The 18,629-nt window shown below is 41.7% G+C and overlaps 1 protein-coding gene across 1 annotated transcript in view; it reads left to right on the top strand.

The window, feature by feature from the left end:
* Positions 1 to 16,097: 16,097 nt before the first annotated feature.
* The window catches only part of LOC126419173 (uncharacterized), an 82,449-nt gene continuing 79,917 nt past the window's right edge, over positions 16,098 to 18,629 (top strand). Inside the window, exon 1 of the mRNA XM_050086302.1 lies at positions 16,098 to 16,313. Coding sequence (XP_049942259.1) covers positions 16,195 to 16,313 — 119 coding nt within the window. The 5' untranslated portion in view covers positions 16,098 to 16,194. The remainder of the gene's footprint in view (positions 16,314 to 18,629) is intronic.

The raw sequence follows: 18,629 nt of genomic DNA, 5'->3' as shown, positions 1-18,629 counted from the left end.
GTAGGGGTTTTAATCCAGACCTCTACTAAACTGGTGTCAGAAGTGTTTACATCGGCCGCCACTGTAGCAGGACCACATCTGCAGCATCATCGTTGTCACCATCTAGACTTCCAACCTGATGCAATGCAATGCAATGAGTGAGTATTTTTATGTTTGTGTCAAAATTCAGAGTGTTGTTTGTAAAACTGTAGGAAATACCAGCGAATTTATTTCATGGCAGTGATGTGCAAATTTTGTAATTTATTTGCCATGAGTTCCCAAGCACTAAGATTGTACTATTTATTTGTGACATTTGTGGAAGGTCTGAGTCACTTGGTGCAGGACTGCTCAAAGTCTCACTGGGTTATGATCCGGCATACGAATTAGTTTTTGTATTGTTGTGTGTAATATAAATGTAGATTTCCCATCTCTTTCTTTTGTAAGAGCAGAAGTAGAATCCACAAAATGGTGGAAACAAGCACTGCTACTGTGAATGAAACTGACACTGCTTTAACAGAGGAAGTAAAAACATATTAACTGGAAAATGAAGACCTGCATAACCGAGCTGAAATCTTCCAAGCTGTGGTACCACAGTTGCAGTCAGTGCCAGGAGCAGCTAAGATCATGCTAAGTGCACCCTCCCCTGCTCTTGATCCACCAGCAGTAAATTTAATAATACATTTTTCTGGAAAAACAATGGAGGATGTCACTGCGTTCATTAGAGATGTTTCAGATACTGCTGAACTGAGCAACTGAAAGAATGAAACATTTTTACGTATGGCTGATGCACAGTTAATGGGTAAAGCTAGAACATTTGTAATGTAACATGAGGCACTTCACAAGACAGGAACATTCCAGGAGCCATCTTATGGTATGCACTGGCACTACCAGAGGCAAAACAGCATGAGATTTGTTTTAAAGAGGGACTGAGTAATTTAGTGTAGACAACAAATGAATTAGTGGAATCTTTCGCAGATAGAATCTAGAAGATCAATGCAGAGACTTACAAGCTAACACAAGGAGCAGAAGCTGATGCAGTTACCTTGTGAAAATCTGAAAATAGGACCCTTGATGCTTTCTTATGCACTATCTCTGCTGACATGTCACACAGAGTCACGATGGAGAATCAATCTGACCTGGTTGAAGCTATTAGGATTGCCACATGGTTGTAGGAAATAGATATTGCTATTAATGGGTGTAATGACCATTGGGTCTTTGCCTCTGAAATCATGTGTGGATGTAAGGATCATTTGCAGAAGCAATGTCACCATCCAGATTGTTATGAGTATGGTCAAGTTGATTGTAACACATGAGACTGTAGGAATAAGAAACAGGGAAAGCAACATGAGAGGAGCATTTATTACCCACAAACACATAAATGTCATTGTGCACAAACAAAAGTTAAACATCTTGACCATGTAATTAGTGCAGAAGGTGTAAAAACTGATCCACAATTATTTCAGCAGTCTGTGACTTCACAACACTGCAAACAGCCAAACAACTTCAGCCATTTCCAGTAGAACGAAACAATACACATACATATGCAGATACGAAATGCTGCTTGTCAGACATAGTACTGGCCAAGGAACATAAATTTATAGTACACAAAGGTGTGCATGTGTCATTCATTAGTCTGGATGTCTTAGGCAAGAACAGACATAGGTCTCCACAGGCACGGTACAAGTTACATGGAGTGGGTGATAATGATTTGAAGTCATTGGGTACAACACTGCTCAACTTTAACACTGGAGCTAGGAGTTCTCAAGAATAATGGAAGTATTGTCAATGTTGATGACTGGCTGTTATCAAACTAGACTTTCTGGATAAACATCATGCAAAAATCAATCTTTCATGATACACAACTGAACTCAGTGAAACTTTGTTCCCACTGGGAACAACAGCTACTAGTGAGGCAATGTTGCAAGGTACATCAATTGTGTGGGTGTTACCAACTGAAGTGTGAACACATACACTAAAGATTGGTTCCACAATAATGTAGTATCAGGTACACTAAAGCTGGTTTGGATTCCTGTAGATGCCAACGAGCCTAAAAACGTTTTGTGTGGCACAGCCACTTCCAAGAAATGAAGATTTAGACAAAAAGCATTGTTTTGTATGCAGAAGCATATCATGCATTAGTAATATAAACAGAGAAATTATGGTTAGCCTGGATAATCTTGACAGGGATGAGGTCAGTCTGCTAAAGGGCTTGGTGATTGCCAGTTTAAATGTTCTGAATGAAGAAATAACGACAGGTCATGTGATGACCAGAGCTGCAAGCAAACCATTAATCCATCTGTATTGCATTGTAAAGTGAATCTCTTGCCAGGAAGGGATCAACAAGCAATGGAAGATTTGTTACTGTAATTTTTAGATTTGTTTAGCACAAATTGTCCTTAACCAGTGACACCTACTACACAAATCATATACCTATGTAAAACAGTGTTCCTGTCTATAAGAGACATACGGTGTTCTCAAACATTTACAACTATTGATCAAAGAATTTCTTGACCAGCAACTGGCAGAGGGAATAATAGAACATAGTTGTAGTCCACGGAGTGTAAATGCAGTCATTGTCCAAAAAAGCCACCAGATGATTCTAAGTAGTACAGATTCTATTGTGATTACAGGCAAAATTGTAATTGATGTTTATCTTATTCCTTATATCACTGGTCATTAGAGAATATGGGTCAATACAAATATTTTTCAACAATGGATCTAAGTAGTGGGTATCACCAACTAGAAGTTGTTCCAGAAGATGGACTAAAAAACTGTCTTAAAGACTCCACCAGATAATTAGCAGTACTGAAGAATGCCATCTGGGCATTGCACCAGCTACTTTCCAGAAACTCTTGAATGGATTACTTTGTGGACTGAAACCTAAAAAACTGTATGGTAGATGATGCCAGTGTATTTTCAAGAGACATGGAATAACACATCAAGCATTTGTAAGAAGTATTTAACAGACTACTAACAGCACACCTGATGCTCAATGTAGATAAATGCCATTTTTACACAAACAAAAGTTAAATATCTTGGCCATGTAATTAGTGCAGAAGGTGTAAAAACTGGTCCACAATTATTTCAGCAGTCTGTGACTTAAAAACACTGCCAACAACTAAATAACTTTAGACATTACTTGTTCTATGGAATTATTACATGAAAATCATTACACATTTTGCAAAAATTGCAAAGCAACTGAACCAATTATTGTGAAAAAGGCGCCAAATTCAAAAGGAGAACAGAATGCCAAACAGCATTTGAGAGGCTGGAGAAAACACTAATATCATATCCAGCATTAATATTCCCAGATTTTGAAAAAAATCCATCCTTTCAACTGATGCTAGTAATATGCACCAGGGTGCATTCTCAATCAAAATGTAAATGGTGAAGAAAATCCTGTGACCCATGAATGCTCATCAAGGCAAAAGAGAATTATTCTATGACAGTAAAGGTATCACCAGTGGTGATTTATGGAATTACATACTTTTTTAATTATATGTATGATCAAAATTTTGAAGTAGTAACAGAACACACATTGCTAAAACATATGTTAGAAGTAAAGGATCCTTCTAGCTTGTTAATGAAATGGGTACTAAAACTGGATGAATTCAGTTATGAAGTAGATCATAAACAAGGAAAGAATCACACAAATGTGAACACATTGAGCAGAAGAACTGAAGCACTGCAACATAGCTGACTGGTATAAGGCGCAAGCAAATGAAGTAGAGTGCCAGGTATTTAAACTGCAGCCATACTTCATGATGCACAATGGTTTACTCTGCAGATTGATGAAGTGCAGACAATATATGGTAGTTCCAGCAGCATCAGGGTCGATGTTTTGCAACACACACATGGCCATTTGTTATCAGGTCATGAGAGTCACACAACTACAGATAGGAGAGTTGAGTTGCCAAAAAATACTGGTGGAAAACTAATGTGGAAGAGTATGTACAAAATTATGTATCTTATGCACACGGAGCTGATCTTAGCCACCAAAAAATTCTATTGCAAATATTGCCAGAAGTGAATAAACCATTCAAAATGTTTGGATTGGATGGCTTAGGATCATTTAATAGAACCCTTGCAGGAAATAAACAAATACTAACAATAAAAGATCAATTTTCCTGATACTCTGAAATGGTAGAAATCTCAGACAGACAAGCTAACACTGTAGCACATGCTTCACTAAATAAATGAGGCCTCAAGTTGGGAGTACCAGATGCCATAATAAGAGTCAAAGGTACAAATTTTATATTGGATTTAATGAAGCAGCTCTTTCATTTGCTTCACATTTGCAAGTTAAGACCAAGTCCTTTCCATCCACAAGCAAATGGACAAACAGGAATGATTCACAGGATGATTTCCAAAATGATGAGCCACATTGTTAACACACAGCACAATAACTGGAACATACACCTACCATTCACAGTTCTAAAGTTTGCACGAGTACCAAACTTTCACCACACAAGGCAGTATTGAGTAGAAAACGGCCGTCTCGTTTTACATGATAAAATCCATGCTTGGAACTGACAGCTAGTCAGTAACAGAACTCACAAAATGTTTATGTGAAGTTTGCAAAGAGTAAAATGAGCCAGTACAAAATCTTTAGACCACCAGGAACAGACAGGGCAATGTGTAGTGAAACTGGCACAATACAGAGTTATACAAAACCAACAAGTTTTTAAGTAACCCATTTACACCAAAAGGCAAAACCAAAAAGTTTTTAACTAAGTACCAGGGCATGAGTTTAATGGTAAATGTTAAGTTTCTATTGCCAATGAAAACATCTTGTGTTTACATAAGCAAGGAGAAACCATTCAACAGATCTTTTGATGCTTTACCACAAGTTCCGTCATTTGAACCAGTCTCAGAAACACTGTCCGTAGGTGATCGGAAACAGGTATCTGATGACAATCAAGAGATACAGAATATGCCTTACATAGTTGGATTGCATAATGTAAACTTACGATCAGATTTTGTATGTTCTGTGAGAGCTTTCTGTACATTTGTTAGCTTTGAGTGTTGCTATGTAGTTATCAACATATCTTATATGAAAGGGTTCAGAAGTTAGTAATGAGTAGGTTAGGACTTATTTTCTTTTTCTGTAGGTGTACATATTTTTGGAAAAGTGAAGAAATTAATGAAATACTGACATACAGGAAACTTATCGTAGTCCCGATAAGGCTTTATTTTGTCACAGAGTACCAAATACAGCTGAACCAAATGCTCAATTCTGGGATATTGTTCTCCAGACATTTGGCTGTACTATTAACTAGTCATCGATGGATGTTAAGACTAACATACAACATTTGGGAAGTACAAAATGAGGTACACAGGTTACAGGAGGTATTCATGGAATTACAGGTGGAAGTGCAGAAAGAGAATATTTTGGATGAAATATAAAAGAGCTGACACTCTCATATGAGAAATTGTGGGCATAATTAAACCAAATAGTGAGAAAATATGACAGACTTTAATAAAATAGAAAAGAGGATGCAGGAAGCCAATGGACTTGCTACAGTGGTAACACCAGCTCCTGTCAGATCACTGAAGTTACCTGCTATCAGGCTGGGCAAGCACTTGGAAGCATGACCATCCAGTCTGCCAAGCACTGTTGGCAAGCATGATGCACTCAGCCCTTGTGAGGCAAACTGAGGAGCTACTTGATTGAGAAGTAATGGCTCCAGTCTCATAAATTTACATATGGCCAGGAGAGCAGTGTGCTGACCACATGCCTCTCCAGATCCGCATATAGTGATTCCTGTGAGCTGAGGATGACATGGCTGCTGGAGTACAATTGAAAACATGGAACCTAATGTGCTTAATAACACAAGAATTGTAAGATAACTGATCACAGAATTTGCACAGTATACTAAAGGTACCATGCAGACAATGAATAACAGCTTGGAAATAATACAGACTCTACTCAGTGCATTTGATAGGAGAATGAGCATAGGCATGCATTAGCTGATAGAAGGACTTGAGGCTAAAAGTAACAACACTGCAAGATGCAGTTCATTATGTTATGTATGGACAGCTGATACCTACACTGTTGCCTCTTGCCTCCAACACAGTTCCTACCAGGATTACACAAGGCACAAAAATAATTCCCTTTAGGATTAAAACACCTAGTAACTGTAATTGAGAGAAACCTAGCCTTATTCTATGATGTGGCACATTAATTCAGATAAAGCAAAATTGCATATACCCATTCTGCTTCTGATGGTGGGTACGAATGCCCAATATCAGTGTTTTACTTTTCACCTTTATCCAATAAAGTGGGGAATGATTAACAAGTGAATCCAAATATAAACACAAGAAGTATTGTTAATCTCAGAACACAGTGAAGCTAATGGCCTCATGCCATTAGCACAGTTACAGCACTACATGAGAGAAAGAATTGTAATTTGTCCAGCCAAAGTGATACAAACTCATGTACAGGCGATGAGGTATGGTTGTTATTAAGAAAAACTGGTGTACCAGAGTGTCAAAGAGAAGTGTTAGCTCCACAATCATATTTCCAGAGAGTGGGAGCACATTGTATTTTTTTCAGGTTTTGCACCAGAAACTGTCATTGCAAATTTTTACCAAAATGGAAAACCCATACTCACACTGCAAAACAGAGTTATATTAACAAAGGGTACAACTTGTAACACAGTAGGAGTGCAATTTCGCCTTCCAGCACCTGTCACGGGTAGAGCCATTATCTCGCTCTCATGGCCTACATTGTACTGGGCAGAAAAAATTGTCAGAAGTGTTACCCATACAAAAAATATTGTTGCTCAACAACATCTTAAATCCCAACTCATTACACTCGCTATGTCAGATGGAAAAATGGATGACTTACAGCAGAATAAATGTTCAACCATAATCAAAAATATAGCGATAAACAATGCTATAACATCATAACCACAAGCATTTCCACTACAAGTGCTGCCATGGTTCTTCTAGTTTGTACATTCTGCTATAACTTGAGGCATAAACCACTAATCCATCTAATATGCCAATCCATCAGACACTGGTCAACTGGTCAAATTGTAGCAATAAGGAATAAAACTGTGGACCTTGCCAAGGATGGGGAGGCTTCCCTGTCTCAGTGATACAGATAAAATCAAACAATGGAAAATCCAGGATGGAATGTAACAATATTATGAAAAGGATAGTTGCTATTCACCATATAGTGGAAAAGCTGAGTTGTAGACAGGCGCAACAAAGAGGCTTTCAGAAACTAAGCTTTTGGCCAACAAGGCCTTCTTCGAAATTTATTTGACAACACACACACACACACACACACACACACACACACACACACACACACACACACACAAAGAGTAGGGGTGAGGAAGAGATGGATTCCAGGGATAGGTTCTGGGATGGGCCTACAGATTTGAGGAGAGACTGGACATCCTGCTGGATTTCAGGAATGGGGTGTCTGTGACAGGATTTGTAGGTGAATGAATCTGACAGCTGGCAGAGTCCTTCTGCCAGGTAATTCTTGCAGTTCCAAACAACAGTGCAGGAGCCTTTGTCAGCAGGGAGGGTTATGAGGTCAGGGTAAGTTTTTAGGTTGTGGATTGTAGTTCTTTCATTGGATTTAACATTAGTTTGCATGTTGAGTGATTTGAGGAATGATAGTGAGGCAAGGTTCACGGTTAAGGAATTCTGGAAAATTAACAGGAGGTGATTTGGAGGGCAGTGGGGATGGATCATCGCCAGATGGAAGAGTGAACTGAGTCAGGCAGGGTTCAGCTGTGGTCTTTGCTTGAGTCTGATTGGTAGGGTTGGTGGTGAAAAAGAGTTTACACTGCAGGGTCCAGCAGCTCTTTAAGAAGCCCTGCATGACTGAATTTCGGGCTGGGGCAAAAGGTGAGGCATTCACAAAGGACTGAAACTTCTGTGGGGCTAAGGTTTTTAGTGGAAAGGTTCATGACTGTGTTTTGGGTCTGCTTAGGTTCTGGATTCTGTGTGGTAGTGGGAGGGAGTCCTTGGTGGTGGGGGAAAATGTAATAAGTCTGCAAGAGAGGGTTTATCAGCTATGAGAGGATTTGAGGGAGGTTTGGAGATAGTTACAGAGAAGATGGACAGCAGTATACTAAGACAGGAGTAAAAACTTGACAGGGAAGAGAGTTTTTAAGGTGGCACTGTGCATCTTGTTCTAGTTCCTGGAGTGCAAGAGTTTCAGTGCATCTTATGAGATCCAGGAATTTGGGATTACATAGGAGGAGAATTTTAGGGATAGGAGAAAATATTGCAATAAGGTTTAGGTTTGATTGACTTGGCTTTTCAGGACTATGTTCGTGAGGGTGATATGGTTCAAATGACTCTGAGCACTATGGGACTTAACATCTGAGACCATCAGTCCCATAGACTTAGAAGTACTTAAACATAACTAACCTAAGGACATCACACACATCCATGCCCGAGGCAGTATTCGAGCCTGCGACTGTAGCAGCAGAGCGGTTCCAGACTGAAGCGCCTAGAACTATTCGGCCACAACAGCCGGCAGTGACGGTTAGGTACTGGCGGAATCTGAACAGATGAAGGTCATTGTGGAAAAAATTGTGGCAACTGGAGGTGGGTAATTTGATGGCAAGGTCATTTTTGGGGATGTGTGAGCCAAGAAACAGCACAGGAAGAGTGTGTGAGACTGGGTTCTGACCATGGATAAGGAAACATTTCTCTATTGATGCAGATGGAAGGAGCAAGGATCCATGGTGATGCATAAAAATGTGTAAAAGTACATGAATAGCATAGGATACAATCTGAAAAAAATTGTACATAAATGTACAAAAATACAGCTAAACACATGGAAAAATTATGAAAATGATGAAATGATGAAGCAATGGGAAATGAGATTATTACAGAGAGAGTTGGCCAGTAGTGTAATGTGAATACCACATGAAAATGGCGTGAAGACAGAATGAGAATAAGGAAAAAATAAATAAAATGATTGTGATGTGGGTTGTAGGTCTGTGCGTATAGAAGTGTGAAAAAGGGGAAAGGCAGATGTGACTATATTAGGTGAAGTTAGTAGGTGTGAACTAGAGTAGAGAGGAGAAGCAGTGGGGGGGGGGGGGGGGGGGTAGGATAAGATACAAGTTTCTGTGGCACAGGAGAAGAATGGGAAGTAACATGAAAAATATGTGAGAATGACACAGGAAGGCTGATCAATTTGGAGGTATAGGCTTAATGATATTGTTGGGTGTAATGTGGAACATGATATGCTGCTCCAAAAATCAGCATGGTCTTGTAGCTGTCTGTGTGTGTGGGCAAGATAGTTGATACAGAGTGGCTTATCAGTACAGCCTGCAGTGCAGTTTTTAAGGCTACAAGAGAAAAACAGGAAAGAAGAGAAAGAAGGACAGACACTGAGTGTAGTAATGCATTGGAAAACAGTAACAAAGGAAAATACCACTGCTTCTGGGGTGGAAGAAAAGCCATCATATAGAATCAAGCAATGGAAAATCCAGGATAGAATGCAACAGCATTATGAAAAGTATAGTTTCTACTCTCCATATGGCACCTAAAGTCAGTTTTCAAGCAGTAGCATGTGATGAGAGTGGCAACAGTGTTGTAGGGATAAGGAGGAGGCTGGGATGGAGAGGGAGAGGGATAGCATGGTAGTGGTAGTGGTAGAGGACAGAATGGGCTGCTTGTGGGAGCTTACAAGGATGAGGTGGTGAGAAGGTAAAGCAGCTATGTGCAGTTGGGTGGTTAGACGAAGGGTGGGGAGGAGGGTGGGGGGTTGAGGAAAAGGAGGGAAGTAAAAAGAATGATGATGCATTCGTGGAATGAAGGGCTGTTTAGTGCTGGAATGGGAACAGGGAAGGGGACAGATGGGTAAGGACAAAGATTAATGAAGGTTGAGGAAGGTTGAGGAATGGAGGCTTAAGGGAATGTAGACTATATTGCAGGGAGAATTCCCATCTGCACAATTAAGAAAGTTGGTATTTGTGTGAAGGATCCATTTATCACAGACTGTGATGTAGCTACTGAAATGAAGAACATTGTGTTGCGAGGGGGCTCAGCATCTGGGTGGTCCAGCTGTTTCTTGGCCACAATTTGCCGGTGTCCATCTGTATGGACAGACAGCTTGTTGGTTGTCATATCTGCATACAATGCAGCACAGTGGTTGGTGCTTAGCTTGTAGATCACATGTCTGGTATCACAGGTGAGGTGGAGGTCAACACTGAGAAAAGTAGCTTGTTGGGTTGAGTAGGAGCAGGTGAATTGAATGGGGGAGGAGGTGTTGAGGTTCTGGAGGAATGTGGATAGCGTGTCTGCACCCTTGATTCAGGTCACAAATATGTCATCAATGAATCTGAACCATGTATGGGGTTTGGGATTCTGGGTGTTTAGGAAGGATTCCTCTACATGGCCCATGAATAGTCTGGCAAAGGATAGTGCTGTGTGGGTGCCCATAACTATACCTCAGATTAGTTTGTAGGTAATGCCTTCAAAGGAGAAATAATTGTAGGTGAGCATATAGTTGGTCATGGCATCTAGGAAGGAGGTTTGGTTTGGAATCCATCAGTCATTGGAAACGTGGTAAGGTCTTGGGGATTAGGTATGTAGTATAAATGGAGGTGGCATCAACAGTGATAAGCAGGACACTGTGTGGTAAAGGAACATTAGCTTTGGAGAGTTGGTGGAATAATTGTTTGGTGTCTTTAATATGGGAGGGTAGGTTGAGGTAATAGGCTGAAAGTGTTGGTCTATGAGAGCAAAGATTCTCTCAGTGAGGAAACAGTCACCACCCACAATGAGGCATCCTGGTTTGTTGGGTTTATGGACTTTAGGAAGCATGTAGAAGGTAGGAGTGCAGGGAGTATTAGGGGTGAGGAAAGAGATGGACACAGGGATAGGTTCTTGGATGGGCCTAAGGATTTTAGGAGAATCTGGAGATCCTGCTGGATTTCTGGAATGGGGTGTCTGTGGCTGGATTTGTAGGCAGACGAATCTGACAACTGGCAGAGTCCTTCTCCCAGGTAATTCTTGCAGTACAAAACAACAGTGGTGCTGCCTTTGTCAGCAGGGAGGGTTATAAGATCAGGATCAGTTTTTAGGTTGTGGCTGCCATTTCTTTGATTGAATTTAACGTTAGTTTGCATGTTGAGTGATTTGAGGAATGATAGTGAAGCAAGGTTCATGGTTAAGAAATTCTGGAAAATTAACAGGAGGTGATTTGGAGGGGAATGGGGATGGATCATCGCCAGATGGAAGAGTGAACTGAGTCAGGCAGGGTTCAGCTTTGATCTTTGATTGAGTCTGATTGGTAGGGTTGGTGGTGAAAAAGAGTTTACACTGCAGGGTCCAGGAGAGGGAGAGAAGCTCTTTAAGAAGCCCTGCATGACTGAATTTCAGCTGGGGCAAAAGTGTGGCCTTTGCAAAGGACTAATACTTCTGCGGGCCTAAGGTTTCTAGAGGAAAGTTTCATGAGTGTGTTTTGTGTCTGTTTAGGTTCTGGATTCTGTGTGGTAGTGGGAGGGATTTTTTTGTGGTGGGGTAAATGTAGTAAGTCTGCAAGACAGGGTTTATCAGCTATGAGGGGACTTGGGGCGATTTGGAGTTTGTTGTAGAGAAGGTGTATAGTAGTAGTCTAAGACAGGAGTATAAACTCAAGAGGGCAGAGAGTTTTTTGAGGTGGCATTGTGCATGTTGTTCTAGTTCCTGGAGCGCAAGAGTTTCAGTGTGTCTTAGGAGATCCAGGAATTTGGGATTGCATAGCAGGAGAATTTTAGGGATGGTAGAAGGTATTGCAATAGGGATAGGTTTGATTGACTTGGTTTTGGAGAACTATCTTGGTGAGGGTTAAGGACTGGCAGAATCTGAACAGATGAAGGTCATTGTGGAAGGAACTGTGGCAACTGAAGGCGGGTAATTTGATGGTAAGGTCTTCTGAGTTCGATTGTATGGGCCAAGAAACAATGCAGGAAGAGTATGTGAGACTGGTTTCTGTCCATGGATAAGAAAACATTTCTCTATTGATGCAGATGACAGGAGCAAGGATCCATAGTGATGGTCAAAAATGTTTAAAAATACGTGAATAATATAGGATAAAGTCTGAAAAAATTTGTACATAAATTTGCAAAAATACAGCTAAACACGTAGAAAAAATTACGAAAATGATGAAACGGTGAAGCAAGGGGAAATGAGATTATTACAGAGAGAGTAGGCCAGTAATGTATGGCGAATACCATATGAAAATGGCGTGAAGACACAATGAGAGTAAAGAATAAATAAATAAAAAGATTGCAATTTAGGTTTCAGGTCTGTGGGTATATAAGTGTGAAAATGGGAAAGGCAGATGTGGCTATATTAGGTGAAGTTAGTAGGTGCGAACTAGAATAGAAAGGAGAAGTAGTGGGAGGTGAGGAGGGGTTGGTAGGATGAGATACAAGTTTTCTGTGGCACAGGTTAAGCATGGGTAATAACATGCTTATACAATAACATATGTGAGAGTGAGACAGGAAGAGTGATCAATTTGGAGGTGTAGGCTTAATGATATTGGTGGGTGTAATGTGGGACATGATATGCTGCACCAACAATCAGCATGGTATTGTAGCTGTGTGTGTGTGGGCAAGATTGTTGATACAGTGTGGCTTGTAAGTAGAGCCTGCAGTGCAGTTTGTAAGGCTACAAGAGAAAAACAGGAAAGAAGAGAAAGAAGGACGGACCCTGACGATAGTAATGCATTGGAAAGCGGTAACAAAGGAAAATGCCACTGGTTATACGGTGGAAGAAGAGCCATCAGATAAAATCAAGCAAAGGAAACTCCAGGATAGAATGCAACAGTATCATGAAAAGGATAGCTTCTAGTCACCATATAGCAGAGATGCTGATTCACACATAGGCACAACATAAAGACTGTCAGAAACTAAGCTTTTGGCCAACAAGGCCTTCTTCGAAATTTGACAACACACACACACACACACTCACGCAAACACAACTCACATACACATGACCACAGTATCTCGCACCTGAAGGCAGTTTTCAAGCAGCAGCAGCTTGTGATGAGAGTGACAACAGTGTGGTAGGGCTAAGAAGGACGCTGGGATGGAGAGGGGGAGGGATAGCAGGTTATTTTGCGTGATATAGACTGAATTCCTGAGACGAATTTCATTTGTAGTTAGTTGCTGATAAGGCCTTCTTTTAAAATGTCAGAACCTACGAAAATATAATTCTCTTACGTAGATATATGTCTTTCTATGTTAAGCAGTTCAAACACGCAACTGAATCATCCTCTACAATATGTCGTTTCTGTAATGGTGAGTCAGAAACTTCCCTAACATGACTGTCGTCGCTATGACAGATGTGATGAAAGAAATGTGTGTGACTAACTTTAAAAAGAGCTGATTTCTTAACAGTAACCGATAACATGTTGAGCGTGGATTTCCCTTTCTGCAGTCACAAACACAAGCATGACAGCGAATCGCATCCACGGGAAATGAATCTATATTGTTAACCCACTTATCAAATGGTTCAAATGGCTCTAAGCACTATGGGACTTAACATATGAGGTCATCAGTCCCCTAGACTTAGAACTACTGAAACCTAACTAATCTAAGGACATCACACACATCCATGCCCGAGGCAGGATTCGAACCTGCGACCGTAGCAGTAGCGCGGTTCCGGACTGAAGCGGCTAGAACCGCTCGGCCACAATGGCCGGCTGACTCGCTTATCCATACAAAGTTTATTCCCCCAAGCGTTTCAAGGTTTCATTTATTCCAGATTCATTTTATTTCTAGGACATTTCCTAGCCAATCTTCACAATTGTATTTTTGCATACGACCAGGGCTGCAGCAGTTGGAATTCGTGGAGCCGTAACGCCTGCTCCGTACACCGCCACCGCCTAACATCGTGATATGATGTCTGAAGATGGTCTAAAACAGATTGAAATTGGTAACCTGAAAAACAAAAAAGTTTCTTGCGGTCGAGACTGTTTATGTTCGTTAGCAAGTATTAATAAGAACTGCTGCTGTCCAAGAGAAAAGTTCTTAAAAATTACTATATCGATTAAATTTTTAACGGAGAACAGAGGGCCACTATAAAGTTTTCCAGTCTCAGAATAGACATATAACGCGCAAACTATTTATCTCTATTGACCTTGTATGGGAGTCTCGCGGGCAAAAAAAAAAAAAAGACGTGGAACTGTTCCACTCATAATTTTTGACGAACGACTTCTGTTGTTGTTCGGCAGAAGACAATAAATAAAAGTAACTACAAATAAAATAACTCCTGCAACAGTAAAAAGAGAAGAACAAACTAAATCACAGAGTACGACGTTCACACAGGACTGCAAGCTGGCTCAAACTGTAACATAGTGCAAGCGGGAAGTTTGTGGTGTTGGGGCGAAAGCGTGACAACTTCGGGTGGTTGCTGCTGCTACAGATCTACAGATATCCTGGGACTGGCAGAAAGCGGTACTTCCATCGTAGCTGTTAATCCGGAAGTACACTACTGGCCATTAAAATTGCTGCACCAAGAAGAAATGCAGATGATAAACGGGTTTTCATTGGACAAATGTATTATACTATAACTGACATGTGATTACATTTTCACGCAATTTGGGTACCCAGAACAACCACCTCTGGCCGTAATAACGGGCTTGATACGCCTGGGCATAGTGTCAAACAGATCTTGGATGGCGTGTACAGGTACAGCTGCCCATGCAGCTTCAACACGATACCACAGTTCATCAAGAGTAGTGACTGGCGTATTGTGACGGGTCAGTTGTTCGGTCACCATTGACAGACGTTTTCAATTGGTGAGAGATCTGGAGAATGTGCTGACCAGGGCTGCAGTCGAACATTTTGTGTGTCCAGAAAGGCCCGTACAGGACCTGCTACATGCGGTCGCGCATTATCCTGCTGAAATGTAGGGTTTCACAGGGACCGAATGAAGGGTAGAGCCAGGGGTCGTAACACATCTAAAATGTAACGTCCACTGTTCAAAGAACGTCAGTGCGAACAAGAGATGACCGAGACGTGTAACCAATGGCACCCCATACCATCACGCCGGGTGATACGCCAGTATGGCGATGACGAATACACGCTTCCAGTGTGCGTTCACCGCGATGTCGCTAAACAAGGATGCGACCATCATGATGCTGTAAAAAGAACCTGGATTCATCCGAAAAAATGACGTTTTGTCATTCGTGCACCCATGTTCGTCGCTGACTACACCATCGCAGGCGCTCCTCTCTGTGATGCAGCGTCAAGGGTAACCGCAACCATGGTCTCCGGGTCTCCGAGCCGATAGTCCATGCTGCTGGAAACGTCGTCGAACTGTTCGTGCAGATGGTTGTTGTCTTGCAAACGTCCCCATCTGTTGACTCAGGGATCGAGACGTGGCTGCACGATCCGTTACAGCCATGTGGATAAAATGCCTGTCATCTCGACTGCTAGTGATACGAGGCCGTTGGGATTCAGCACGGCGTTCTCCTTAACCCACCAATTTCATATTCTGCTAACAGTCATTGGATCTCGACCAACGCGAGCAACAATGTCGCGATACGATAAACCGCAATCGTAATAGACTACAATTCGACCTTTATCAAAGTCGGAAACGTGATGGTACGCATTTCTCCTCCTTACACGAGGCATCACAACAACGTTTCACCAAGCAACGCCGGTCCACTGCTGTTTGTGTATGAGAAATCGGTTGGAAACATTCCTCATGTCAGCACGTTGTAGGTGTCGCCACCGGCGCCATCCTTGTGTGAATGCTCTGAGAAGCCAATCATTTGCACACACAGCATCTTCTTCCTGTCGGTTAAATTTCGCCTCTGTAGCACGTCATCTTCGTGTTGTAGCAATTTTAATGGTCAGTAGTGTAATTTTGAACAGATTATAGGTTAGAAAGCAAGCATTGGCACGCAGGGTGCTTCATAGAAGAAATGTGGCATCTTTCTAAGTGCTCAGCGTGGTCAATACTCGTTTGGCGGAGCCGTCAATTAATAAGAGGAAGAGAGAAAGAGAGAGAGAGAGAGAGAGAGAGAGAGAGAGAGATTGAGAAGGGGGGAGGAGGGAGCTGAGAAAAATCCGGAAGGACGTCGGAGCGATAACTTTGTCGGCAGCGACCGGCTGCCATATTTCACAACGCGGCCAAAACAAGAGCCGCAGAGAGCGGATCCTGTTTGCGGCGGTTACAGACTGCGCGATATGTGAGGCGTTTCAGTGCAGTCCTCGGAGCAGCGCTGCGGCAAACATGGGGCTCTCCGCTCGGAAAGTGGGACCCATTCTGCTGCTGATGCTGACGGCTGCCGTCGCCGTCGATGACGTCACCAGAGCTTCTGTCCAGTCTGGTAGCCGCAAGGGGCGCTTCAGGTGAGCATCTGCAACTGCTTGGCCACACAACGGAAACGTGATCAGGAAAACGCTGGCATTTCGTACTATATTGATGCGAATAGTCGTGGAATGCGTGCCCGTAACTCGAGGGCTCCAGAGGAATCTTGAAACACCTGTGCCAGTGATGGTTTTTGCCAGGTGAATGGGTGGGGTGGGGGGGAGCATTTCGGCAAAACCGCTTGCTATTGGCAGCAGTCCACTGACGTCACAGTGAGGCTGCGAAGCACACACAGTGTCGTGTTACACTTTAATTTTACTTTCGGTTTGGTTCAGTACACAGTTGGACAAATCAAATCAAGTGGACTGACAGATGTGTTACACATTAGGTCCAAATAAATGATAATTAAGATGAAAAATACGTCACTCGTTCGATGAAGAAGCAGATGTTAATGTAGCCTGTTTCAGAATTATTATGCTATTTATCAGATGAAGATGCAGTCCATAGCTGCTTCCTCCTTATGGCACATTTCTTCATGGCTTCCATCTTCGCTTTTCGATTCAGATACATATACTCTTGTTCTTACATAAAGAGCACGAACCTCAGGAAATTTTAATTTCAAAACAGAGCGCAGAGACATTACATTGTTTTTGTCACACAACCCATACATTCCTGTTATCGTCTGCTGGATCCACGAAATATGTTTTATCTACATCGGCACAAAATTTCTTACAAACTTTTATATTTTTTTACCCGTATGAGATGTCACTGCTGCAATATTTATTTCCGATTCCTCAACTGCCTTAATCATACTCTGAAGCAAAATACTAGTGATAACTGTGTAAAAGTCAAAATAAATTGGTTGCGCCACTACTTGCACAACCTGGGGATCATGCAAACTTGAACACTAGATTGTAGATCGATCGCTATGTCCTCCGACAAATCGTAAGATACGCAGACATCAACATTCATTTCTCCAGATGTCAAAAATGCTAGTCTCTGTTGGGAAGTAAAGGTTTTTGACTTAGCGTTCAATAAACACGGGATATCTTCGAGAGTACCCGGTCTAGGCGCTTTCGTCTGGAACCGCGCGACCGCTACGAAATGGCTTCAGATGGCTCTGAGCACTATGGGACTCAACATCTGTGGTCATCAGTCCCCTATAACTTGGAACTACTGAAACCTAACTAATCTAAGGACATCACACTCATCAATGCCCGAGGCAGGATTCGAACCTGCGACCGTAGCGGTCACGCGGTTCCACACTGACGCGCCTAGAACCGCACGGCCACATCGGCCGGCGACCGCTACGGTCGCAGGTTCGAATCCTGCCTCGGGCATGGATGTGTGTGATGTCCTTAGGCTAGTTAGGTTTAAGTAGTTCTAAGTTCTAGGGGTTCGATGACCTCAGAAGTTAAGTCCCATAGTGCTCAGAGCCATTTGAGCCAACCATTTTGAAGTACCAGGTCTGCATTTAAATTCCTTCGTCCATTTCTGAAGCGCTGATCTGCATAACAAAGCCATTTTTTGCTTTCGTAAATAAGCATATGCTTTTAGACGATAGAGCTCTTAAAGTCGATGCATAGGCAATGTGCTCTGAATTTCACTTTATCCTTCTGCTTTTGTTCAACAGACATCGTATTTGCGCCAGTGTAAAACATTTTGACAAGATATTACTCACACTTATGTGTAATTGGTTTTCTGTTTCGCGTCAGATAACCTTTTTGTCCGCTTTCACGAGAGAACACGGCGAAGAGAATTTGTTATACTTCATAAGGCTACATTACATTTCTTTAGTAGTGCTTTTTTCTGTGCATTTAGTTTTATTAAAAGTTAAATCTCGGCTGTTATTGTTATTTCTGAGCTTTCTGAGTAACACGTGAAATGTCCAGGTATAAGATCTCAATCAAAAGTTGAACAATGTTTTCTCACTAGAATAGTTAACACATCTTGCGATAGGAAAAAAATATCGGCTGTTTCTACTAGAAATGAAGCTGTAGTATCGAGGAGCAAATATAGCGTGGAGTAATCCACAATTTCCTGAAAAAAATTATTGAATTTGTGTGATTTTTTATTTTAGGGTAATTCTTGAGTTATAATTAGTTTGAGTGTTATTTATGCACTGAATTCTCTCGATGCACCTGCATCGCTGCTTTCTTCCCCATCCCAGTTTGGAATGCTGGGGATTACTTTCTGTAGTAGCTTCTTTCTTGGAGGTAACGCAAACAGTTCGTTTCTCTAATCTCATTCATAAACTTCGGGTTGAAAGTGAACTGACGACATACATGTAGTTTCCATATTCACTTTTTCCGGACGTTTGCTTCGAACTATCCACTAACGTTGCAAGTTCTTATCTT

Source organism: Schistocerca serialis, chromosome 9, assembly GCF_023864345.2.
Source record: "Schistocerca serialis cubense isolate TAMUIC-IGC-003099 chromosome 9, iqSchSeri2.2, whole genome shotgun sequence".
NCBI classification, from domain to species: Eukaryota; Metazoa; Arthropoda; class Insecta; order Orthoptera; family Acrididae; genus Schistocerca; species Schistocerca serialis.
Note: the sequence above shows the minus strand (reverse complement) of the source record. Positions and strands in the feature narration are given on the sequence as shown.